The sequence below is a fragment of the Salvelinus fontinalis genome, chromosome 2 (genome assembly GCF_029448725.1).
Source record: "Salvelinus fontinalis isolate EN_2023a chromosome 2, ASM2944872v1, whole genome shotgun sequence".
NCBI classification, from domain to species: domain Eukaryota; kingdom Metazoa; phylum Chordata; class Actinopteri; order Salmoniformes; family Salmonidae; genus Salvelinus; species Salvelinus fontinalis.
In genome coordinates, this window is record NC_074666.1 from 12,171,377 (window position 1) to 12,199,327 (window position 27,951).

Below are 27,951 nucleotides of genomic sequence, written 5' to 3' on the forward strand. Positions count from 1 at the left end.
GTGGCGTCTCTCCAGACGTATCTCCTGCTACACATCTCAGCACTGTGGCTTTTCTGATAATGGTCTGAATAATTCCCTCCCTCTGTATTAATAATATCTGAGGCTGTTCCTTCATCTTGGCATGTATCTGTCAGAACTGGGTTTCAAAAACCATTTGTTTTCTTTCAAGCTCTCATCTAGCGATCACATGCACACACACACACACACAGTTCTGACTGACAGTTCGCTGTAGCTTTGTGTCTCTTCAGTTGTGATCTCCTGCTGGCCTTGACTGATGCATCCTGCCACAATATGATCGCTGCAGCAGTGTGAGAATCTAGGTCGCTCCTTCTATCGCTCAACTCTGCCTCAGTCTCTTCTGCCTGAGAGATAATCATCACTTCTCTGCCTGCGTGCCTGCCTGCGTGCCTGCCTGCGTGCCTAGAGAATAGGGGGCCATTTGGGACACAGCCTTAGCTTCCTAATGAAAATCCATAGGCTAAGATGAATGCTGTGTGGAATCATCAATACATCTATAATTGTCCTCTCAAAGCACTTAAACAGACAAGTGCCTAGCCGTTTGTTAAAGTGAGATGACATGGTAGAGTACTAAAATGGACAAGAGTTGGAGAGACATTAACCATGTTTCCACTGGCTGTCTATCTGACCATCTGTCACTGGCTGAGTTAGAGTTGAGCTGAATGTAGAGTTCAAATGACTAGTCACACAGTAACGGCTTCTAATGCACACAGATCAACTGGACTAGGACATAGAACTAGGACATAGAACAGTTTGGCCCTCACTGTTGTGTTGGATAAAAGCATCTGTTAAATGCCATATATTATTCTATTGGAAGAGCCTTGAAGAGCTGAATGAACTAGACATAGACAAAGAAGAGCATGATAGATGCATAGAAACATTGACTCACAATGAGCCAGCCAGACATGCGTTTGTCCCTGGCCGTCTATATCTGTGTGGGTAACAGATGGTAAGAATGCCCCAGGGACAGCTAACTGATGTTCTCCCCCAGAAGGGTGCATGCTCAGCCCCCTCCTGTGTACTCCCCGTTCACCCATGACTGCGTGGCGACGCACGCCTCCAACTCAATCATCAAGTTTGCAAACGACACAACAGTAGTAGGCCTGATTACCAACAATGACGAAACAGCCTAAAGGGAGGAGGTGAGGGCCCTGGTAGAGTGGTGCCTGGAAAACAACCTCTCACTCAATGTCGACAAAACAAAGGAGCTGATTGTGGACTTCAGGAAACAGCAGAGGGAGCACGCCCCTATCCACATCGACGGGACAGTAGTGGAGAAGTTGGGAAGTTCCTCGGCGTAAACATCACTGACGATCTGAAACGGTCCACCCACACACAGTGTGGTGAAGAAAACGCAACAGCGCTGAAGAAATTTGGCTTGGCCCCTAAAACCCTCACAAACTTTTACAGATGTACAATTGAGAGCATCCTGTCGGGCTGTATCACCGCCTGGTACGGCAACTGCACCGCCCGCAACCGCAGGGCTCTCCAGAGGGTGGTGCGTTCTGCCCAACGCATCACCGGGGTCAAACTACCTGCCCTCCAGGACACCTACACCACCCGATGTCACAGGAAGGCCAAAAAGATCATCAAGGACATCAACCACCTGAGCCACTGCCTGTTCACCCGCAATAACATCTGCTAAATATGTGTACTTGACCAGCACAATTTGATTTGATTTGACACCACAGTTTTCCGGCAGCGTCAGACTGGCCCTGTTATGTCTCCCAGTCACCAGCCCCCAGTGCCGCATCCCTCGTCACCAGCCCCTCGTCACCAGCCCCCAGTCACCAGCCCCCAGTCACCAGTCACCAGCCCCCAGTCCCGCATCCCTCGTCACCAGCCCCCAGTCACCAGCCACCAGCCCCCAGTCACCAGCCCCCAGTCACCAGCCCCCAGTCACCAGCCCCCAGTCACCAGCCCCCAGTCACCAGCAGCCCCCAGTCACCAGCAGCCCCCAGTCACCAGCAGCCCCCAGTCCCCAGGCAGAGACAAAGGACCCATCCAGAGATAGGGCCAGCCTCTCTTTCCCTCTCTCTTTGTCTGTCTCTCGCTCTATTCAATTCAAGTCACAGATCTTGCTGTTGTGATGGCACACTGGTATTTCACCCAGTAGATTGAGCGTTTATCAAAATTGAGTTTTTCTAATTCTTGGGGGTCTGTGTAATCTGAGGGAAGTATGTCTCTCTAATATGGTCATACATTTGGCAGGAGGTTAGGAAGTGCAGCTCAGTTTCCACCTCATTTTGTGGGCAGTGAGCACATAGCCTGTCTTCTCTTGAGAGCCATGTCTGCCTACGGCGGCCTTTCTCAATAGCAAGGCTATGCTCACTGATTCTGTACATAGTCAAAGCTTTCCTTAAGTTTGTGTCAGTCATGGTGGTCAGGTATTCTGCCACTGTGTACTCTCTGTTTAGGGCCAAATAGCATTCTAGTTTTCTGTTTTTTTGTAAATTCTTTATATTTTCCTCTGTCTGTGCCTGCTGGTCAGCCTCTCTCTCTGCCTTTCTGTCTGTCTGTGTCTCTCTGTTTCCCTCTGTCTGTGCCTGCTGGTCAACCTCTCTCTCTGCCTTTCTCTCTGTCTGTCTGTCTCTCTGTTTCCCTTTGTCTCTGCCTGCTGGTCAGCCTCTCTGTCTGTCTGTCTGTCTGTCTGTCTGTCTGTCTGTCTGTCTCTCTTTTTCCCTCTGTCTCTGCCTGCTGGTCAGCCTGTCTGTCTGTCTGTCTGTCTGTCTGTCTGTCTGTCTGTCTGTCTCTGTCCCACTGTCTGTCTGTCTCTGTCCCACTGTCTGTCTGTCTCTGTCCCACTGTCTTCCAGGTTCTCTCCCTCTCTCCTTCATAGTCCACTGTGAGCCCAGCCACATACTCCTACAGCTATCAGGCTCAACCACTTTCAATGACAGACAGCGTTTGTGTCCCAAATGGCACCTTATTCCCACATAGTGGGAACCCTGTTCCCTAAATAACTATTCCCTACCTAGTGCACTATCTACAGAACAGGGTGCCATTTGCGATGGAGACGGACAGTGTGGAATTTAGCGCTGCTTTGTTCTGTAATGCTACGATAAAGACAGTCTGGCTCCTTTTTGGAGGAGAGGACAAGGGGGGAGAGGGGGAGGATGGAGGAGAGGAGACGGGAAAGGAGGGGAGGATAGAATAGGAGGGGAGGCTCGAGGAGGGGCGGATAGAAGAGGAAGGAGGAGAGGAGGGGAGGATAAATGAGGCGGGGATAGAAGAGGAGAGGGGAGGATAGAAGAAAGGATGAGGGGAGGATAGAAGAAGAGGGGAGGGGAGGATAGAAGAAGAGGGGAGGGAAGGATAGAAGAAGAGGATGGAGGATAGAAGAAGAGGGGAGGGGAGGATAGAAGAAGAGGGGAGGGGAGGATAGAAGAAGAGGGGAGGGGAGGATAGAAGAAGAGGGGAGGGGAGGATAGAAGAAGAGGGGAGGGGAGGATAGAAGAAGAGGATAGAAGAAGAGGATAGAAGAAGAGGGGAGGGGAGGATAGAAGAAGAGGGGAGGGGAGGATAGAAGAAGAGGGGAGGGGAGGATAGAAGAAGAGGGGAGGGGAGGATAGAAGAAGAGGGGAGGGGAGGATAGAAGAAGAGGGGAGGGGAGGATAGAAGAAGAGGGGAGGGGAGGATAGAAGAAGAGGATGGAGGATAGAAGAAGAGGATGGAGGGGAGGATAGAAGAAGAGGGGAGGGGAGGATAGAAGAAGAGGGAATGGAAGGATAGAAGAAGAGGGGAGGGGAGGATAGAAGAAGAGGATAGAAGAAGAGGATGGAGGATAGAAGAAGAGGGGAGGGGATGATAGAAGAGGGGAGGAGGGGAGAATAGAAGAGGGGAGGATAGGAGGGGAGGGGAGAATAGAAGAAGAAGGGAGGATAGGAGGGAAGGGGAGGATAGATGAGGAGGTGAAAAGAGTAGAGTGGGAAGTGAGGGAATGAGAACTCTTCATACCTGGGGCTTCCAGAGGCCAGAACACAGCAGTAAAAGAGCCCCTCGTCTGTGCTCAAGTACATGTGAAACACCTGAATATCTACTGAAAAGTAGCGGAAATAGAGGAAAGACTTCACAAAACAATGTCCTTTTCCCTGATCTGCACCTAGCTGCATTCCAGCCTGTCTGCCTGGGGTCTGAAGCCTTTTCCTTCTAAGCCTTGTAACAGTGGGATCAGAGGGAACACACAGTCCTACAGTCTAGACAGGGACCTAGTCAGTCAGGCTGTCTGTGTTCTGGGGGCCGCAGGTCTGGTCCAAATGGCACCCTATTCCCTATATAGTGCACTACTTAGGCCCAGTGCCATTTGGGATGCAACCCTGTGCTGGGCTGGGTGACTGGCATGAGCCTGGCCAACCCTGTGCTGGGCTGGGTGACTGGCATGAGCCTGGCCAACCCTGTGCTGGGTGACTGGCATGAACCTGGCCAACCCTGTGCTGGGCTGGGTGACTGGTATGAGCCTGGCCAACCCTGTGCTGGGCTGGGTGACTGGCATGAGCCTGGCCAACCCTGTGCTGGGCTGGGTGACTGGCATGAGCCTGGCCAACCCTGTGCTGGGTGACTGGCATGAGCCTGGCCAACCCTGTGCTGTGCTGGGTGACTAGCATGAGCCTGGCCAACCCTGTGCTGGGTGACTGGCATGAGCCTGGCCAACCCTGTGCTGGGTGACTGGCATGAGCCTGGCCAACCCTGTGATGGGCTGGGTGACTGGCATGAGCCTGGCCAACCCTGTGCTGGGCTGGGTGACTGGCATGAGCCTGGCCAACCCTGTGCTGGGCTGGGTGACTGGCATGAGCCTGGCCAACCCTGTGCTGGGCTGGGTGACTGGCATGAGCCTGGCCAACCCTGTGCTGGGTGACTGGCATGAGCCTGGCCAACCCTGTGCTGTGCTGGGTGACTAGCATGAGCCTGGCCAACCCTGTGCTGGGTGACTGGCATGAGCCTGGCCAACCCTGTGCTGGGTGACTGGCATGAGCCTGGCCAACCCTGTGCTGGGCTGGGTGACTGGCATGAGCCTGGCCAAGTATGTAGTATTTAGGGGCTCCCGAGTGGCGCAGCGGTCTAAGGCACTACATCGCAGTGCTAGAGGCGTCACTACAGACCTTGGTTTGATCCCGGGCTGTATCACAACCGTCCATGATCGGGAGTTCCATAGGGCGGCGCACAATTGGCCCAGCGTTGTCCGGGTTAGAGGAGGGTGTGGCCGAGGTAGGCCGGCATTGTAAATAAGAATTTGTTCTTAACTGACTTGTCTAGTTAAATAAAGGATAAATAAATGAAAATAAATTTAGTCTGCTCTGCAAGCAGGGAGGGATGGAGAGAGATACGCAGAGAGGGGGAGGTGTTGGAGCCAGGCCAAAACATGAGCCATTCCTGGGCCAGCCTGTGTACGTGTGTCTGCTTCCAAAGAAACACTGCAGGAGTGTTTACCTAACCATGCTAGTCTGAAGCTAGTCCACTAGCGAATCTCTAGACCAAATCACAAGCGAAACAACACTGATAGCAAGCTACAAGGGACTGACTGACTAACTAGCTGACTGACTGACTAACTAGCTGACTGACTGACTAACTAGCTGACTGACTGACTGAATGACTGACTAACTAGCTGACTGACTGACTAGCTGACTAACTAACTGACTAAATATCTGACTAACTAGCTGACTGACTGACTGACTGACTAATTAGTTGACTGACTGACTAACTAGCTGACTGACTGACTGACTGACTGACTAACTAGCTGACTGACTAACTAACTAACTAGCTGACTGACTGACTGACTAACTATCTGACTAACTAACTAGCTGACTGACTAACTAGCTGACTGACTGACTGACTAACTATCTGACTAACTAACTAGCTGACTGACTAACTAGCTGACTGACTGACTGACTGACTAATTAGTTGACTGACTGACTAACTAGCTGGCTGACTGACTAGCTGACTGACTAACTAGCTGACTGACTGACTGACTGACTAATTAGTTGACTGACTGACTAACTGACTGACTGACTGACTAACTAGCTGACTGACTGACTAACTAGCTGACTGACTGACTAGCTGACTGACTAACTGAGTAACTAACTAGCTGACTGACTAACTAGCTGACTGACTGACTGACTAATTAGTTGACTGACTGACTAACTATCTGACTAACTAACTAGCTGACTTACTAACTAGCTGACTGACTGACTGACTAGTTAGTTGACTGACTGACTAGTTAGTTGACTGACTGACTAACTAGCTGACTGACTGACTGACTAACTAGCTGACTGACTGACTAGCTGACTAACTAACTGACTAAATATCTGACTAACTAGCTGACTGACTGACTGACTGACTAATTAGTTGACTGACTGACTAACTAGCTGACTGACTGACTGACTGACTAACTAGCTGACTGACTAACTAACTAACTAGCTGACTGACTGACTGACTAACTACCTGACTAACTAACTAGCTGACTGACTAACTAGCTGACTGACTGACTGACTGACTGACTAATTAGTTGACTGACTGACTAACTAGCTGGCTGACTGACTAGCTGACTGACTAACTGACTAACTAGCTGACTGACTGACTGACTAACTGACTGACTGACTGACTGACTGACTAACTAGCTGACTGACTGACTGACTAACTAGCTGACTGACTGACTAGCTGACTGACTAACTGAGTAACTAACTAGCTGACTGACTAACTAGCTGACTGACTGACTGACTAATTAGTTGACTGACTGACTAACTAGCTGGCTGACTGACTAGCTGACTGACTGACTGACTAGTTAGTTGACTTACTGACTAACTAGCTGACTGACTGACTGACTAACTAGCTGACTGACTAACTAACTAGCTGACTGACTGACTGACTGACTGACTGACTAGCTAACTGACTGACTAGCTGACTGACTATCTGACTAACTAACTAGCTGACTGACTAATTAGTTGACTGACTGACTAACTAGCTGACTGACTGACTGACTAACTCGCTGACTGACTGACTGACTGACTAGCTGACTACCTGACTCACTAACTACCTGACTGACTGACTAGCTGACTGACTGACTAGCTGACTGACTGACTAGCTGACTGACTGACTAGCTGACTGACTGACTGACTAGCTGACTGACTGACTAGCTGGCTGACTGACTAGCTGACTGACTGACTAGCTGACTGACTGACTAGCTGACTGACTTGCTGACTGACTGACTGACTTGCTGACTGACTGACTGACTTGCTGACTGACTGACTGACTAACTAACTAGCTGGCTGGCTGACTGACTGACTAACTAGCTGGCTGGCTGACTGACTGACTAACTAGCTGACTGCCTGACTAACTAGCTAGCTGACTAACTAGCTGGCTAACTAACTAGCTTACTGACTGACTAACTAGCTGACTGACTGACTGACTAACTAGCTGACTGACTAACTAGCTGTCTGACTGACTGACTAACTTGCTGACTGACTGACTAACTAACTAGCTTACTGACTGACTGACTAACTAGCTGACTGACTGATTGACTAACTAACTAGCTGACTGACTGACTGACTAGCTGACTGACTGACTGACTAGCTGACTGACTAGCTGACTGACTAGCTGACTGACTATCTGACTGACTATCTGACTGACTGACTGACTATCTGACTGACTGACTGACTAGCTGACTGACTAGCTGACTGACTAGCTGACTGACTGACTGACTGACTAATTGACTAGCTGACTGACTGCCTGACTAGCTGACTGCCTCGCTGACTAGCTGACTGACTGACTGACTAGCTGACTGCCTGACTGACTAGCTGACTGACTGACTGACTAGCTAGCTGACGGACTGACTAACTAGCTGACTGACTGACTAACTAGCTGACTGACTGGCTGACTGACTGACTAACTAGTTGACTAACTAACTAAATAGCTGACTGACTAACTAGCTGACTGACTAGCTGACTGACTAACTATCTGACTAACTAACTAGCTGACTGACTAACTAGCTGACTGACTGACTGACTAGTTAGTTGACTGACTGACTAACTAGCTGACTGACTGACTAACTAGCTGACTGACTAACTAACTAGCTGACTGACTGACTGACTGACTGACTGACTGACTAGCTAACTGACTGACTAGCTGACTGACTATCTGACTAACTAACTAGCTGACTGACTAATTAGTTGACTGACTGACTAACTAGCTGACTGACTGACTGACTAACTAGCTGACTGACTAGCTGACTGACTAACTATCTGACTAACTAACTAGCTGACTGACTAACTAGCTGACTGACTGACTGACTAGTTAGTTGACTGACTGACTAACTAGCTGACTGACTGACTGACTAACTAGCTGACTGACTAACTAACTAGCTGACTGACTGACTGACTGACTAGCTAACTGACTGACTAGCTGACTGACTATCTGACTAACTAACTAGCTGACTGACTAATTAGTTGACTGACTGACTAACTAGCTGACTGACTGACTGACTAACTCGCTGACTGACTGACTGACTGACTAGCTGACTACCTGACTCACTAACTACCTGACTGACTGACTAGCTGACTGACTGACTAGCTGACTGACTGACTAGCTGACTGACTGACTAGCTGACTGACTGACTAGCTGACTGACTGACTAGCTGAATGACTGACTGACTAGCTGACTGACTGACTAGCTGGCTGACTGACTGACTAGCTGACTGACTGACTAGCTGACTGACTAGCTGACTGACTGACTAGCTGACTGACTTGCTGACTGACTGACTGACTTGCTGACTGACTGACTGACTTGCTGACTGACTGACTGACTAACTAACTAGCTGGCTGGCTGACTGACTGACTAACTAGCTGGCTGGCTGACTGACTGACTAACTAGCTGACTGCCTGACTAACTAGCTAGCTGACTAACTAGCTGGCTAACTAACTAGCTTACTGACTGACTAACTAGCTGACTGACTGACTGACTAACTAGCTGACTGACTAACTAGCTGTCTGACTGACTGACTGACTAACTAGCTGACTGACTGACTAACTAGCTAGCTGACTGACTGACTAACTAGCTAGCTGACTAACTAGCTGACTAACTAACTAGCTTACTGACTGACTAACTAGCTGACTGACTGACTGACTAACTTGCTGACTGACTGACTAACTAACTAGCTTACTGACTAACTAGCTGACTGACTGATTGACTAACTAACTTGCTGACTGACTGACTAACTAGCTGACTGACTGACTGACTAGCTGACTGACTGACTGACTAGCTGACTGACTATCTGACTGACTGACTATCTGACTGACTGACTGACTGACTAGCTGACTGACTGACTGACTAGCTGACTGACTGACTGACTAGCTAGCTGACTAACTAACTAGCTTACTGACTGACTAACTAGCTGACTGACTGACTGACTGACTAACTAGCTGTCTGACTGACTGACTAACTTGCTGACTGACTGACTGACTAACTAGCTGACTGACTGACTGACTAACTAGCTGACTGACTGATTAACTAACTAGCTGACTGACTGATTGACTAACTAACTAGCTGACTGACTGACTGACTAGCTGACTGACTGACTAGCTGACTGACTGACTGACTAGCTGACTGACTATCTGACTGACTGACTATCTGACTGACTATCTGACTGACTATCTGACTGACTGACTGACTATCTGACTGACTGACTGACTGACTGACTGACTAGCTGACTGACTGACTGGCTGTCTGACTGACTGACTGACTAGCTGACTATCTGACTGACTGACTAGCTGACTGACTGACTGACTGACTAATTGACTAGCTGACTGACTGCCTGACTAGCTGACTGCCTCGCTGACTAGCTGACTGACTGACTGACTAGCTGACTGACTAGCTGACTGACTAGCTAGCTGACGGACTGACTAACTAGCTGACTGACTGGCTGACTGACTGACTAACTAGTTGACTAACTAACTAACTAGCTGATTGGTTGGCTGACTGACTGACTAACTAGTTGACTAACTAGCTGACTGCCTGACTGACTTGCTGACTGACTAACTAGCTGACTGCCTGACTAACTAGCTAGCTGACTAACTAGCTGACTAACTAACTAGCTTACTGACTGACTAACTAGCTGACTGACTGACTGACTGACTAACTAGCTGACTGACTAACTAGCTGTCTGACTGACTGACTAACTTGCTGACTGACTGACTAACTAACTAGCTTACTGACTGACTGACTAACTAGCTGACTGACTGATTGACTAACTAACTAGCTGACTGACTGACTAACTAGCTGACTGACTGACTGACTAGCTGACTGACTGACTGACTAGCTGACTGACTATCTGACTGACTGACTAACTTGCTGACTGACTGACTAACTAACTAGCTTACTGACTAACTAGCTGACTGACTGATTGACTAACTAACTTGCTGACTGACTGACTAACTAGCTGACTGACTGACTGACTGACTATCTGACTAGCTGACTGACTGACTAGCTGACTGACTGACTAGCTGACTGACTGACTAGCTGACTGACTGACTGGCTGTCTGACTGACTGACTAACTTGCTGACTGACTGACTAACTAACTAGCTTACTGACTGACTGACTAACTAGCTGACTGACTGATTGACTAACTAACTAGCTGACTGACTGACTAACTAGCTGACTGACTGACTGACTAGCTGACTGACTGACTGACTAGCTGACTGACTATCTGACTGACTGACTGACTATCTGACTGACTATCTGACTGACTATCTGACTGACTGACTGACTGACTGACTGACTGACTGACTGACTATCTGACTGACTGACTATCTGACTGACTGACTAGCTGACTGACTGACTAGCTGACTGACTGACTAGCTGACTGACTGACTGACTAGCTGACTGACTGACTAGCTGACTGACTGACTAGCTGACTGACTGACTGACTGACTAATTGAGTAGCTGACTGACTAGCTGACTGCCTCACTGACTAGCTGACTGATTGACTGACTAGCTGACTGCCTGACTGACTAGCTGACTGCCTGACTGACTAGCTGACTGACTGACTGACTAGCTGACTGCCTCGCTGACTAGCTGACTGACTAGCTGACTGCCTGACTGACTAGCTGACTGACTGACTGACTGACTGACTAGCTAGCTCACAGACTGACTAACTAGCTGACTGACTGGCTGACTGACTGACTGACTAACTAGTTGACTAACTAACTAGCTGATTGGCTGGCTGACTGACTGACTAACTAGTTGACTAACTAGCTGACTGCCTGACTGACTTGCTGACTGACTGACTGACTTGCTGACTGACTAGCTGACTGACTGACTGACTAACTAGCTGACTGACTGACTGACTAGCTGACGGACTGACTGACTGACTAGCTGACTGCGTGACTGACTAGCTGACTGCGTGACTGACTAACTAGCTGACTGACTAGCTGACGGACTGACTGACTGACTAGCTGACTGCGTGACTGACTAGCTGACTGCGTGACTGACTGACTAGCCGACTGCGTGACTGACTGACTAGCTGACTGCGTGACTGACTGACTAGCTGACTGCGTGACTGACTAGCTGACTGACTGACTAGCTGACTGACTGACTGACTGACTGACTGCTGTTAATGCATTTGGTAGCGACCGTCGGCTGGCTAGACCACAGTAATACAGCACTGTCTGTTGATACAGTATCGTATGACCACACAAGCCAGGGTCCATAGATCATTATGCCAGGCTGCCTGTGCTACAGACCAATACTACCCAGAGAGTGGACACAATGAAGGCTAATATGAATGGCCGGGAATGGGCTTGCCATGCCAAATAATGTCCCCACTTTTTGGCAGGGGGACTCTATTTGGCGTGACAGGCCCTTCCCTGACCACAGCATAATAAGGATTACTATGTGTGTCTCTCACCAGAGTGTGATTAGTGTGTGACCCAAACATCACCCTGTGACCTGGCTGGTGGGATATGATGAGAAATCACTGTATTATTCATGCTTCCAGGCCTGGCTGCTGCTGGTCTGGGTAAGGTAGGGCTTGGACCTTCGGTTTGGGTTGGCAGGGCTGTTGGTGGGAGAGAAGAGATGGGATTGGTAGGGTAAGGCAGGACTTGGCTGTTGTTGGACAGAGAGGATGCTTTCTGACTTGGCTGGGCAGGGCTTGGCAGTTGTTGGACAGAGAGGATACTCTCTGACTAGACTGGGCAGGGTTGGGCAGGACTTGGCTGTTGTTGGACAGAGAGGATACTCTCTGACTGTACTGGGCAGGGATTGGTAGGGCAGGACAGAGAGGATACTCTCTGACTGGACTGGGCAGGGATTGGTAGGGTGGGGCAGGACAGAGAGGATACTCTCTGACTGGGCTGGGCAGGGATTGGTAGGGCAGGACAGAGAGGATACTCTCTGACTGGACTGGGCAGGGATTGGTAGGGCAGGACAGAGAGGATACTCTCTGACAGGACTGGGCAGGGATTGGTGGGGCAGGACAGAGAGGATACTCTCTGACTGGACTGGGCAGGGATTGGTAGGGCAGGACAGAGAGGATACTCTCTGACAGGACTGGGCAGGGATTGGTAGGGTAGGGCAGGACAGAGAGGATACTCTATGACTGGACTGGGCAGGGATTGGTAGGGTGGGGCAGGACAGAGAGGATACTCTCTGACTGGACTGGGCAGGGATTGGTAGGGCAGGACAGAGAGGATACTCTCTGACAGGACTGGGCAGGGATTGGTGGGGCAGGACAGAGAGGATACTCTCTGACTGGACTGGGCAGGGATTGGTAGGGCAGGACAGAGAGGATACTCTCTGACTGGACTGGGCATGGATTGGTAGGGTAGGGCAGGACAGAGAGGATACTCTCTGACTGGACTGGGCAGGGATTGGTAGGGCAGGACAGAGAGGATACTCTCTGACTGGACTGGGCAGGGATTGGTAGGGCAGGACAGAGAGGATACTCTCTGACAGGACTGGGCAGGGATTGGTAGGGTAGGGCAGGACAGAGAGGATACTCTCTGACTGGGCTGGGCAGGGATTGGTAGGGCAGGACAGAGAGGATACTCTCTGACAGGACTGGGCAGGGATTGGTAGGGTGGGGCAGGACAGAGAGGATACTCTCTGACTGGACTGGGCAGGGATTGGTGGGGCAGGACAGAGAGGATACTCTCTGACTGGGCTGGGCAGGGATTGGTAGGGCAGGACAGAGAGGATACTCTCTGACTGGACTGGGCAGGGATTGGTAGGGCAGGACAGAGAGGATACTCTCTGACTGGGCTGGGCAGGGATTGGTAGGGCAGGACAGAGAGGATACTCTCTGACAGGACTGGGCAGGGATTGGTAGGGTGGGGCAGGACAGAGAGGATACTCTCTGACAGGACTGGGCAGGGATTGGTAGGGCAGGACAGAGAGGATACTCTCTGACTGGACTGGGCAGGGATTGGTAGGGCAGGACAGAGAGGATACTCTCTGACTGGACTGGGCAGGGATTGGTAGGGCAGGACAGAGAGGATACTCTCTGACAGGACTGGGCAGGGATTGGTAGGGCAGGACAGAGAGGATACTCTCTGACTGGACTGGGCAGGGATTGGTAGGGTAGGGCAGGACAGAGAGGATACTCTCTGACAGGACTGGGCAGGGATTGGTAGGGCAGGACAGAAAGGATACTCTCTGACAGGACTGGGCAGGGATTGGTGGGGCAGGACAGAGAGGATACTCTCTGACTGGGCTGGGCAGGGATTGGTAGGGTGGGGCAGGACGGAGAGGATACTCTCTGACAGGACTGGGCAGGGATTGGTAGGGCAGGACAGAGAGGATACTCTCTGACTGGACTGGGCAGGGATTGGTAGGGCGGGGCAGGACAGAGAGGATACTCTCTGACTGGACTAGGCAGGGATTGGTAGGGCAGGACAAAGAGGATACTCTCTGACTGGACTAGGCAGGGATTGGTAGGGCAGGACAGAGAGGATACTCTCTGACAGGACTGGGCAGGGATTGGTAGGGCAGGACAGAGAGGATACTCTCTGACAGGACTGGGCAGGGATTGGTGGGGCAGGACAGAGAGGATACTCTCTGACTGGACTGGGCAGGGATTGGTAGGGCAGGACAGAGAGGATACTCTCTGACAGGAATGGGCAGGGATTGGTAGGGTAGGGCAGGACAGAGAGGATACTCTCTGACTGGACTGGGCAGGGATTGGTAGGGTGGGGCAGGACAGAGAGGATACTCTCTGACTGGACTGGGCAGGGATTGGTAGGGCAGGACAGAGAGGATACTCTCTGACAGGACTGGGCAGGGATTGGTGGGGCAGGACAGAGAGGATACTCTCTGACTGGACTGGGCAGGGATTGGTAGGGCAGGACAGAGAGGATACTCTCTGACTGGACTGGGCATGGATTGGTAGGGTAGGGCAGGACAGAGAGGATACTCTCTGACTGGACTGGGCAGGGATTGGTAGGGCAGGACAGAGAGGATACTCTCTGACTGGACTGGGCAGGGATTGGTAGGGCAGGACAGAAAGGATACTCTCTGACAGGACTGGGCAGGGATTGGTAGGGTAGGGCAGGACAGAGAGGATACTCTCTGACTGGGCTGGGCAGGGATTGGTAGGGCAGGACAGAGAGGATACTCTCTGACAGGACTGGGCAGGGATTGGTAGGGTGGGGCAGGACAGAGAGGATACTCTCTGACTGGACTGGGCAGGGATTGGTGGGGCAGGACAGAGAGGATACTCTCTGACTGGGCTGGGCAGGGATTGGTAGGGCAGGACAGAGAGGATACTCTCTGACTGGACTGGGCAGGGATTGGTAGGGCAGGACAGAGAGGATACTCTCTGACTGGGCTGGGCAGGGATTGGTAGGGCAGGACAGAGAGGATACTCTCTGACAGGACTGGGCAGGGATTGGTAGGGTGGGGCAGGACAGAGAGGATACTCTCTGACAGGACTGGGCAGGGATTGGTAGGGCAGGACAGAGAGGATACTCTCTGACTGGACTGGGCAGGGATTGGTAGGGCAGGACAGAGAGGATACTCTCTGACTGGACTGGGCAGGGATTGGTAGGGCAGGACAGAGAGGATACTCTCTGACAGGACTGGGCAGGGATTGGTAGGGCAGGACAGAGAGGATACTCTCTGACTGGACTGGGCAGGGATTGGTAGGGTAGGGCAGGACAGAGAGGATACTCTCTGACAGGACTGGGCAGGGATTGGTAGGGCAGGACAGAAAGGATACTCTCTGACAGGACTGGGCAGGGATTGGTGGGGCAGGACAGAGAGGATACTCTCTGACTGGGCTGGGCAGGGATTGGTAGGGTGGGGCAGGACGGAGAGGATACTCTCTGACAGGACTGGGCAGGGATTGGTAGGGCAGGACAGAGAGGATACTCTCTGACTGGACTGGGCAGGGATTGGTAGGGCGGGGCAGGACAGAGAGGATACTCTCTGACTGGACTAGGCAGGGATTGGTAGGGCAGGACAAAGAGGATACTCTCTGACTGGACTAGGCAGGGATTGGTAGGGCAGGACAGAGAGGATACTCTCTGACTGGGCTGGGCAGGGATTGGTAGGGCAGGACAGAGAGGATACTCTCTGACAGGACTGGGCAGGGATTGGTAGGGCAGGACAGAGAGGATACTCTCTGACTGGACTGGGCAGGGATTGGTAGGGTGGGGCAGGACAGAGAGGATACTCTCTGACAGGACTGGGCAGGGATTGGTAGGGCAGGACAGAGAGGATACTCTCTGACTGGGCTGGGCAGGGATTGGTAGGGCAGGACAGAGAGGATACTCTCTGACTGGGCTGGGCAGGGATTGGTAGGGCAGGACAGAGAGGATACTCTCTGACAGGACTGGGCAGGGATTGGTAGGGTGGGGCAGGACAGAGAGGATACTCTCTGACTGGACTGGGCAGGGATTGGTGGGGCAGGACAGAGAGGATACTCTCTGACTGGGCTGGGCAGGGATTGGTAGGGCAGGACAGAGAGGATACTCTCTGACTGGACTGGGCAGGGATTGGTAGGGCAGGACAGAGAGGATACTCTCTGACTGGGCTGGGCAGGGATTGGTAGGGCAGGACAGAGAGGATACTCTCTGACAGGACTGGGCAGGGATTGGTAGGGTGGGGCAGGACAGAGAGGATACTCTCTGACAGGACTGGGCAGGGATTGGTAGGGCAGGACAGAGAGGATACTCTCTGACTGGACTGGGCAGGGATTGGTAGGGCAGGACAGAGAGGATACTCTCTGACTGGACTGGGCAGGGATTGGTAGGGCAGGACAGAGAGGATACTCTCTGACAGGACTGGGCAGGGATTGGTAGGGCAGGACAGAGAGGATACTCTCTGACTGGACTGGGCAGGGATTGGTAGGGTAGGGCAGGACAGAGAGGATACTCTCTGACAGGACTGGGCAGGGATTGGTAGGGCAGGACAGAAAGGATACTCTCTGACAGGACTGGGCAGGGATTGGTGGGGCAGGACAGAGAGGATACTCTCTGACTGGGCTGGGCAGGGATTGGTAGGGTGGGGCAGGACGGAGAGGATACTCTCTGACAGGACTGGGCAGGGATTGGTAGGGCAGGACAGAGAGGATACTCTCTGACTGGACTGGGCAGGGATTGGTAGGGCGGGGCAGGACAGAGAGGATACTCTCTGACTGGACTAGGCAGGGATTGGTAGGGCAGGACAAAGAGGATACTCTCTGACTGGACTAGGCAGGGATTGGTAGGGCAGGACAGAGAGGATACTCTCTGACTGGGCTGGGCAGGGATTGGTAGGGCAGGACAGAGAGGATACTCTCTGACAGGACTGGGCAGGGATTGGTAGGGCAGGACAGAGAGGATACTCTCTGACTGGACTGGGCAGGGATTGGTAGGGTGGGGCAGGACAGAGAGGATACTCTCTGACAGGACTGGGCAGGGATTGGTAGGGCAGGACAGAGAGGATACTCTCTGACTGGGCTGGGCAGGGATTGGTAGGGCAGGACAGAGAGGATACTCTCTGACAGGACTGGGCAGGGATTGGTAGGGTAGGGCAGGACAGAGAGGATACTCTCTGACAGGACTGGGCAGGGATTGGTAGGGTGGGGCAGGACAGAGAGGATACTCTCTGACTGGACTGGGCAGGGATTGGTAGGGCAGGACAGAGAGGATACTCTCTGACAGGACTGGGCAGGGATTGGTGGGGCAGGACAGAGAGGATACTCTCTGACTGGACTGGGCAGGGATTGGTAGGGCAGGACAGAGAGGATACTCTCTGACTGGACTGGGCATGGATTGGTAGGGTAGGGCAGGACAGAGAGGATACTCTCTGACTGGACTGGGCAGGGATTGGTAGGGCAGGACAGAGAGGATACTCTCTGACTGGACTGGGCAGGGATTGGTAGGGCAGGACAGAGAGGATACTCTCTGACAGGACTGGGCAGGGATTGGTAGGGTAGGGCAGGACAGAGAGGATACTCTCTGACTGGGCTGGGCAGGGATTGGTAGGGCAGGACAGAGAGGATACTCTCTGACAGGACTGGGCAGGGATTGGTAGGGTGGGGCAGGACAGAGAGGATACTCTCTGACTGGACTGGGCAGGGATTGGTGGGGCAGGACAGAGAGGATACTCTCTGACTGGGCTGGGCAGGGATTGGTAGGGCAGGACAGAGAGGATACTCTCTGACTGGACTGGGCAGGGATTGGTAGGGCAGGACAGAGAGGATACTCTCTGACTGGGCTGGGCAGGGATTGGTAGGGCAGGACAGAGAGGATACTCTCTGACAGGACTGGGCAGGGATTGGTAGGGTGGGGCAGGACAGAGAGGATACTCTCTGACAGGACTGGGCAGGGATTGGTAGGGCAGGACAGAGAGGATACTCTCTGACTGGACTGGGCAGGGATTGGTAGGGCAGGACAGAGAGGATACTCTCTGACTGGACTGGGCAGGGATTGGTAGGGCAGGACAGAGAGGATACTCTCTGACAGGACTGGGCAGGGATTGGTGGGGCAGGACAGAGAGGATACTCTCTGACTGGGCTGGGCAGGGATTGGTAGGGTGGGGCAGGACGGAGAGGATACTCTCTGACAGGACTGGGCAGGGATTGGTAGGGTGGGGCAGGACAGAGAGGATACTCTCTGACAGGACTGGGCAGGGATTGGTAGGGCAGGACAGAGAGGATACTCTCTGACTGGACTGGGCAGGGATTGGTAGGGTAGGGCAGGACAGAGAGGATACTCTCTGACAGGACTGGGCAGGGATTGGTAGGGCAGGACAGAAAGGATACTCTCTGACAGGACTGGGCAGGGATTGGTGGGGCAGGACAGAGAGGATACTCTCTGACTGGGCTGGGCAGGGATTGGTAGGGTGGGGCAGGACGGAGAGGATACTCTCTGACAGGACTGGGCAGGGATTGGTAGGGCAGGACAGAGAGGATACTCTCTGACTGGACTGGGCAGGGATTGGTAGGGCGGGGCAGGACAGAGAGGATACTCTCTGACTGGACTAGGCAGGGATTGGTAGGGCAGGACAAAGAGGATACTCTCTGACTGGACTAGGCAGGGATTGGTAGGGCAGGACAGAGAGGATACTCTCTGACTGGGCTGGGCAGGGATTGGTAGGGCAGGACAGAGAGGATACTCTCTGACAGGACTGGGCAGGGATTGGTAGGGCAGGACAGAGAGGATACTCTCTGACTGGACTGGGCAGGGATTGGTAGGGTGGGGCAGGACAGAGAGGATACTCTCTGACAGGACTGGGCAGGGATTGGTAGGGCAGGACAGAGAGGATACTCTCTGACTGGGCTGGGCAGGGATTGGTAGGGCAGGACAGAGAGGATACTCTCTGACTGGGCTGGGCAGGGATTGGTAGGGCAGGACAGAGAGGATACTCTCTGACAGGACTGGGCAGGGATTGGTAGGGTGGGGCAGGACAGAGAGGATACTCTCTGACTGGACTGGGCAGGGATTGGTGGGGCAGGACAGAGAGGATACTCTCTGACTGGGCTGGGCAGGGATTGGTAGGGCAGGACAGAGAGGATACTCTCTGACTGGACTGGGCAGGGATTGGTAGGGCAGGACAGAGAGGATACTCTCTGACTGGGCTGGGCAGGGATTGGTAGGGCAGGACAGAGAGGATACTCTCTGACAGGACTGGGCAGGGATTGGTAGGGTGGGGCAGGACAGAGAGGATACTCTCTGACAGGACTGGGCAGGGATTGGTAGGGCAGGACAGAGAGGATACTCTCTGACTGGACTGGGCAGGGATTGGTAGGGCAGGACAGAGAGGATACTCTCTGACTGGACTGGGCAGGGATTGGTAGGGCAGGACAGAGAGGATACTCTCTGACAGGACTGGGCAGGGATTGGTAGGGCAGGACAGAGAGGATACTCTCTGACTGGACTGGGCAGGGATTGGTAGGGTAGGGCAGGACAGAGAGGATACTCTCTGACAGGACTGGGCAGGGATTGGTAGGGCAGGACAGAAAGGATACTCTCTGACAGGACTGGGCAGGGATTGGTGGGGCAGGACAGAGAGGATACTCTCTGACTGGGCTGGGCAGGGATTGGTAGGGTGGGGCAGGACGGAGAGGATACTCTCTGACAGGACTGGGCAGGGATTGGTAGGGCAGGACAGAGAGGATACTCTCTGACTGGACTGGGCAGGGATTGGTAGGGCGGGGCAGGACAGAGAGGATACTCTCTGACTGGACTAGGCAGGGATTGGTAGGGCAGGACAAAGAGGATACTCTCTGACTGGACTAGGCAGGGATTGGTAGGGCAGGACAGAGAGGATACTCTCTGACTGGGCTGGGCAGGGATTGGTAGGGCAGGACAGAGAGGATACTCTCTGACAGGACTGGGCAGGGATTGGTAGGGCAGGACAGAGAGGATACTCTCTGACTGGACTGGGCAGGGATTGGTAGGGTGGGGCAGGACAGAGAGGATACTCTCTGACAGGACTGGGCAGGGATTGGTAGGGCAGGACAGAGAGGATACTCTCTGACTGGGCTGGGCAGGGATTGGTAGGGCAGGACAGAGAGGATACTCTCTGACAGGACTGGGCAGGGATTGGTAGGGTAGGGCAGGACAGAGAGGATACTCTCTGACAGGACTGGGCAGGGATTGGTAGGGTGGGGCAGGACAGAGAGGATACTCTCTGACTGGACTGGGCAGGGATTGGTAGGGCAGGACAGAGAGGATACTCTCTGACAGGACTGGGCAGGGATTGGTGGGGCAGGACAGAGAGGATACTCTCTGACTGGACTGGGCAGGGATTGGTAGGGCAGGACAGAGAGGATACTCTCTGACTGGACTGGGCATGGATTGGTAGGGTAGGGCAGGACAGAGAGGATACTCTCTGACTGGACTGGGCAGGGATTGGTAGGGCAGGACAGAGAGGATACTCTCTGACTGGACTGGGCAGGGATTGGTAGGGCAGGACAGAGAGGATACTCTCTGACAGGACTGGGCAGGGATTGGTAGGGTAGGGCAGGACAGAGAGGATACTCTCTGACTGGGCTGGGCAGGGATTGGTAGGGCAGGACAGAGAGGATACTCTCTGACAGGACTGGGCAGGGATTGGTAGGGTGGGGCAGGACAGAGAGGATACTCTCTGACTGGACTGGGCAGGGATTGGTGGGGCAGGACAGAGAGGATACTCTCTGACTGGGCTGGGCAGGGATTGGTAGGGCAGGACAGAGAGGATACTCTCTGACTGGACTGGGCAGGGATTGGTAGGGCAGGACAGAGAGGATACTCTCTGACTGGGCTGGGCAGGGATTGGTAGGGCAGGACAGAGAGGATACTCTCTGACAGGACTGGGCAGGGATTGGTAGGGTGGGGCAGGACAGAGAGGATACTCTCTGACAGGACTGGGCAGGGATTGGTAGGGCAGGACAGAGAGGATACTCTCTGACTGGACTGGGCAGGGATTGGTAGGGCAGGACAGAGAGGATACTCTCTGACTGGACTGGGCAGGGATTGGTAGGGCAGGACAGAGAGGATACTCTCTGACAGGACTGGGCAGGGATTGGTGGGGCAGGACAGAGAGGATACTCTCTGACTGGGCTGGGCAGGGATTGGTAGGGTGGGGCAGGACGGAGAGGATACTCTCTGACAGGACTGGGCAGGGATTGGTAGGGCAGGACAGAGAGGATACTCTCTGACTGGACTGGGCAGGGATTGGTAGGTCGGGGCAGGACAGAGAGGATACTCTCTGACTGGACTAGGCAGGGATTGGTAGGGCAGGACAAAGAGGATACTCTCTGACTGGACTAGGCAGGGATTGGTAGGGCAGGACAGAGAGGATACTCTCTGACTGGGCTGGGCAGGGATTGGTAGGGCAGGACAGAGAGGATACTCTCTGACAGGACTGGGCAGGGATTGGTAGGGCAGGACAGAGAGGATACTCTCTGACTGGACTGGGCAGGGATTGGTAGGGTGGGGCAGGACAGAGAGGATACCGTCTGACAGGACTGGGCAGGGATTGGTAGGGCAGGACAGAGAGGATACTCTCTGACTGGGCTGGGCAGGGATTGGTAGGGCAGGACAGAGAGGATACTCTCTGACTGGGCTGGGCAGGGATTGGTAGGGCAGGACAGAGAGGATACTCTCTGACAGGACTGGGCAGGGATTGGTAGGGCAGGACAGAGAGGATACTCTCTGACTGGACTGGGCAGGGATTGGTAGGGTGGGGCAGGACAGAGAGGATACTCTCTGACAGGACTGGGCAGGGATTGGTAGGGCAGGACAGAGAGGATACTCTCTGACAGGACTGGGCAGGGATTGGTAGGGCAGGACAGAGAGGATACTCTCTGACTGGGCTGGGCAGGGATTGGTAGGGTAGGGCAGGACAGAGAGGATACTCTCTGACAGGACTGGGCTGTAAAGTCCCTGGACGCACCATAACTCTTTCCGAGTTGGAAAGTTCCAAGTTTCCTATGACAAGCAGGACCCAGAATGAGGGAGGGATTGGTAGGGCAGGACAGAGAGGATACTCTCTGACTGGACTGGGCAGGGATTGGTAGGGCAGGACAGAGAGGATACTCTCTGACAGGACTGGGCAGGGATTGGTGGGGCAGGACAGAGAGGATACTCTCTGACTGGACTGGGCAGGGATTGGTAGGGCAGGACAGAGAGGATACTCTCTGACTGGACTGGGCATGGATTGGTAGGGTAGGGCAGGACAGAGAGGATACTCTCTGACTGGACTGGGCAGGGATTGGTAGGGCAGGACAGAGAGGATACTCTCTGACTGGACTGGGCAGGGATTGGTAGGGCAGGACAGAGAGGATACTCTCTGACTGGGCTGGGCAGGGATTGGTAGGGCAGGACAGAGAGGATACTCTCTGACAGGACTGGGCAGGGATTGGTAGGGTGGGGCAGGACAGAGAGGATACTCTCTGACTGGACTGGGCAGGGATTGGTGGGGCAGGACAGAGAGGATACTCTCTGACTGGGCTGGGCAGGGATTGGTAGGGCAGGACAGAGAGGATACTCTCTGACTGGACTGGGCAGGGATTGGTAGGGCAGGACAGAGAGGATACTCTCTGACTGGGCTGGGCAGGGATTGGTAGGGCAGGACAGAGAGGATACTCTCTGACAGGACTGGGCAGGGATTGGTAGGGCAGGACAGAGAGGATACTCTCTGACAGGACTGGGCAGGGATTGGTGGGGCAGGACAGAGAGGATACTCTCTGACAGGACTGGGCAGGGATTGGTAGGGTAGGGCAGGACAGAGAGGATACTCTCTGACTGGACTGGGCATGGATTGGTAGGGTAGGGCAGGACAGAGAGGATACTCTCTGACTGGACTGGGCAGGGATTGGTAGGGCAGGACAGAGAGGATACTCTCTGACTGGACTGGGCAGGGATTGGTAGGGCAGGACAGAGAGGATACTCTCTGACAGGACTGGGCAGGGATTGGTAGGGTGGGGCAGGACAGAGAGGATACTCTCTGACAGGACTGGGCAGGGATTGGTAGGGCAGGACAGAGAGGATACTCTCTGACTGGACTGGGCAGGGATTGGTAGGGCAGGACAGAGAGGATACTCTCTGACTGGACTGGGCAGGGATTGGTAGGGCAGGACAGAGAGGATACTCTCTGACAGGACTGGGCAGGGATTGGTAGGGCAGGACAGAGAGGATACTCTCTGACAGGACTGGGCAGGGATTGGTGGGGCAGGACAGAGAGGATACTCTCTGACTGGACTGGGCAGGGATTGGTAGGGCAGGACAGAGAGGATACTCTCTGACAGGACTGGGCAGGGATTGGTAGGGCAGGACAGAGAGGATACTCTCTGACAGGACTGGGCAGGGATTGGTGGGGCAGGACAGAGAGGATACTCTCTGACTGGGCTGGGCAGGGATTGGTAGGGTGGGGCAGGACGGAGAGGATACTCTCTGACAGGACTGGGCAGGGATTGGTAGGGCAGGACAGAGAGGATACTCTCTGACTGGACTGGGCAGGGATTGGTAGGGCAGGACAGAGAGGATACTCTGACAGGACTGGGCAGGGATTGGTAGGGCAGGACAGAGAGGATACTCTCTGACTGGGCTGGGCAGGGATTGGTAGGGCAGGACAGAGAGGATACTCTCTGACAGGACTGGGCAGGGATTGGTAGGGCAGGACAGAGAGGATACTCTCTGACTGGACTGGGCAGGGATTGGTAGGGTGGGGCAGGACAGAGAGGATACTCTCTGACAGGACTGGGCAGGGATTGGTAGGGCAGGACAGAGAGGATACTCTCTGACTGGACTGGGCAGGGATTGGTAGGGCGGGGCAGGACAGAGAGGATACTCTCTGACTGGGCTGGGCAGGGATTGGTAGGGCAGGACAGAGAGGATACTCTCTGACTGGGCTGGGCAGGGATTGGTAGGGCAGGACAGAGAGGATACTCTCTGACAGGACTGGGCAGGGATTGGTAGGGTGGGGCAGGACAGAGAGGATACTCTCTGACAGGACTGGGCAGGGATTGGTAGGGTGGGGCAGGACAGAGAGGATACTCTCTGACTGGACTGGGCAGGGATTGGTAGGGCAGGACAGAGAGGATACTCTCTGACTGGGCTGGGCAGGGATTGGTAGGGTAGGGCAGGACAGAGAGGATACTCTCTGACTGGACTGGGCAGGGATTGGTAGGGCAGGACAGAGAGGATACTCTCTGACTGGACTAGGCAGGGATTGGTAGGGCAGGACAGAGAGGATACTCTCTGACAGGACTGGGCAGGGATTGGTGGGGCAGGACAGAGAGGATACTCTCTGACAGGACTGGGCAGGGATTGGTGGGGCAGGACAGAGAGGATACTCTCTGACAGGACTGGGCAGGGATTGGTGGGGCAGGACAGAGAGGATACTCTCTGACAGGACTGGGCAGGGATTGGTGGGGCAGGACAGAGAGGATACTCTCTGACAGGACTGGGCAGGGATTGGTGGGGCAGGACAGAGAGGATACTCTCTGACAGGACTGGGCTGTAAAGTCCCTGGACGCACCATAACTCTTTCCGAGTTGGAAAGTTCCAGGTTTCCTATGACAAGCAGGACCCAGAATGAGAGAGGGAGAGGGAAGGAGAGGGAGGGAGAGGGAGGGAGAGGGCAGTGTTTTATAACAGCATCCTCCTCAACCAGGTCTGGTAATTAGAACTAAAGCTTGTCTGTAACAGAAACCACTCAGGTCGTTCCTTAGCAAGCCTTCTCTTTCACCTGAGGCGTTAGATTGACGTCACCTGAAATCAAAGATGGGGTGTAGATTTCAAGGATGTTGGGGGCTGGGACAGCTAGGTGTTGCTACTAGAGCCACATTACGAGCTGAATGGCTAGTGGTTCAAATGGGTTCAACACCTACTGGAGCACACACGCACACACTGGCTGGTCACCACCACTTATGGTTTTCAATGTTTACTTCTCAAATGGAACCCTATTCCATATAGGCCCTGGCCAAAAGTAGTGCACTATATAGGGAATAGGGTGCCATTTGAGACGCTGACCCATTCAGGTCAATGGAGGGTTGACAGGTTAACGGGGCCTGTTTGAAAGGTCAGAGGTCACCTCTCAGAGTGACACCTCTTACCCAGCTTACCTGTATAAGTACCTTTACCTCAGCAACTAGACAGTCAGCTACAGATGGAATTACATCAGTTGGAATGGGTTTTATCTGGTTGGTTTGTAGCTAGCTCCTGTCCAATCACCAACCAGTGTTGTCATCTGTCAGTTAAACCTGGGAGTTATAGACAATGAATCTTAACATTTCTATGGTTATATATGCTGATCCAGAGTCAAGACCGGACCTCTAGACTCAGACCAAGACCACTAGGTTAAGACTCCATCTCTGGGCTTGTCCTGTCCATAGATCCCTTTATCTTAAAATGTTCTTCTTCTGTCTTCTCTGTGTCTGTCTACAGAAGTTCCCGGAGCTGAAGTTCAAGTATGTAGAGGAGGATCAACCTGAAGACTTCTTCATCCCGTACGTGTGGTCCCTGGTCTTTAACTCTGGAGTGGGTCTTCACTGGAGCACGACAAACATACAACTCTTCAGCATGGACTCTGCCTGAGGGGGGTTCACGCTGAGGGGGGGGGGTTCACGCTGAGGGGGGGTGGGGGGGGTTCACGCTGAGGGGGGGTTCACGCTGAGGGGGGGTTGACGCTGCGGGGGTGTTGACGCTGAGGGTTCACATTTGTGTGTGTGAGTCTGTTTATTTGTGTGTGTGTGTGCGAGTCTGTTTATTTGTGTGTGTGTGTGCGAGTCTGTTTATTTGTGTGTGTGTGTGCGAGTCTGTTTATTTGTGTGTGTTTGTGGGAATCTGTTTATTTGTGTGTGTGTGTGTGTGTGTGTATACCCTGCTTTGGAAGTGCCTCTACCCCCACAGACAAATCCCTGTCTTATTATGGTATGTTGGACAGGACATCTGATACCTGTCCTGCTCTTCAGATAGTCTTTTCTCCTGTGCTTCCACAGCCTGGTTATGTATCACACCATGGTTTTGATGGTGAGCTCAGTGTTGGGTCTGTTTTCACATGGTTCAGCTCCACACCTCAACAGCAGCACTGAATATAAGGGATGCTACTCTTGACAGAGACACAGTTTTGATCCTCAGTCTCTATCAGGTTCTCTAACTTTTTTTCCTCCCCTCCAATTGCCCGCGATTTATTTGGGTTAGCTTAAAAAAACGTATTTATTTTTTAAGTGATGTAGTTATGGTTTAAGGTTGAAAAAAGTTCAGAGAGAATTTAGAACAGGTCACCTGAGGACAGGTCAGTTGATGACAGTTGGTGACAGCCTAAATGATTCTTGTCTCTGTAGCCTGGTCCCAGATCTGATCGTAAACAGATTCTGGGACCAGGCTTTTTGTCTCACTGTCCTCACTCCAGTCTTTACCACAGTAATCAGTTACTTTCAATAGGTTTAAACAAGGGTTCTCGTTTTTCATCAGTTTTCATTTTCAGTCAGTTGACCCAATGTTCTTTTGTGCACAATCATGTTTGTTTATTTGCATGTTTTATTTGATTCATTTTTTTATTCATGTATTTATTTTCATATCTGGATTTGGATATTTGCCCCACCAAAACAACAACAACATGATAAACAACAACAACATGATAAACAACAACAACATGATAAACATATCCTTGTAAACCTAAATCTAAACGTGTTTTTTTTACACACTATCTTATTTAGCAGAAGTTATGTAGTTGTCTTAGTGTCAATATAGAACGACAACAACAGCTGACAGTTTTACAAATTCAAAGTTGAATTTAGGAAGCATAATTATTATCTATAGAAAAATAACTCTAAACTGTATAGACTAAGTGTCATGTTTATTTAGTCTCAAAGGGCACCCTATTCTCTATTATAGTGCACTACTTTTGACCAGAGCCTTACGCACCCTGGTCAGAAATAGTGCACTATATAGGGAATAGGGTGCCATTTGCGATGAAAGCCCAATCTTGTACAGGTCAGAGAACGCATAAATATTATTTTATAGACATACAAACGCAAGTTTGTTGCTTTTGACAAACGTTCAACCATATCAATCTGAAGGGAAGATGTTCCCTATGGGTGTCCCAAATGGCACCCTATTCCCTATATAGTGCACTACTAGGGCCTATAGGACTCTGGTCAAAAGTAGTGAACTATTTATGCAATAGAGTGCAATTTGGGATGCTTACAAGGTCACTTTGAATATTTTCTGTTCTGCATAAACTGACAAATATATTTAGAATATATTTATGTATGCATCAGCATCAACATGACATGCAAAATAAAACATGATTGAAAGACAACTGCGTGCGAGTGGTTGTGTGTTTGTGTGGTTGTGTGGTTGTGTGTTTATGTGGTTGACCTCTCCTTTCTGAAGTGTGCACTCATTCACTACTACACGTACATTTAAAACTATTAGATTGGTGAAGGCGTGGACTAGAGGGAGTTTTCATATACCGGTCATTCCCTTTGAAGTCCTAGAAGGGAGGTGAACAAGTGCACACTTCGGGAGAAAGGAGAGACTTTTGGGATACACTCATAGATTTCCTCTCTCCTTGTATTAGCTAAGTAACGAGAGTCTTCTCTGTAGTGAATGAGTGAAGTGTTTGAGAAGCACTCTTCTTGAAAGCGTTATCTTTGATTTATTTTGGGGTTATGACAGCGGTTTTTATCTGAAGAAGAATGGATTAAAACACAAATCCTTCTGTTTCCATACAAGTCAGTGATTCTGGAACATTCACTCAGGTAGACAACTTCTTATGACCTCTTACAATCACCTCCCCTTCACCCATACTCTCTCTACTTCAAATGAAATGGTTCTCTTTCCCTGTCTGTAAACTGACACAAATAAATAAATATAAACCTGTTGTAAAATTGATGCACAATTTTCTTTTACTTATCAGAAAATGATGATGGATTGGTACAGATGTATCTGTGTTTTCCTCTTTCAATGACGACGGAGTGAAGTGGAAGAAACCACTTAGGTTGCTGGAGTTAACAGGATGCTGTTTGT

At 52.1% G+C, this 27,951-nt stretch overlaps 1 protein-coding gene across 3 annotated transcripts in view; it reads left to right on the plus strand.

Annotated features, from left to right (window-relative positions):
• dym (dymeclin) overlaps positions 1-25,531 on the plus strand; it is a 172,617-nt gene extending 147,086 nt beyond the window's left edge. For all 3 annotated transcript variants that reach the window (XM_055864010.1, XM_055864019.1, XM_055864001.1), the window contains exon 17: positions 25,363-25,531. In XM_055864010.1, coding sequence (XP_055719985.1) covers positions 25,363-25,512 — 150 coding nt within the window. In that variant the 3' untranslated portion in view covers positions 25,513-25,531. The remainder of the gene's footprint in view (positions 1-25,362) is intronic.
• Positions 25,532-27,951: the final 2,420 nt, after the last annotated feature.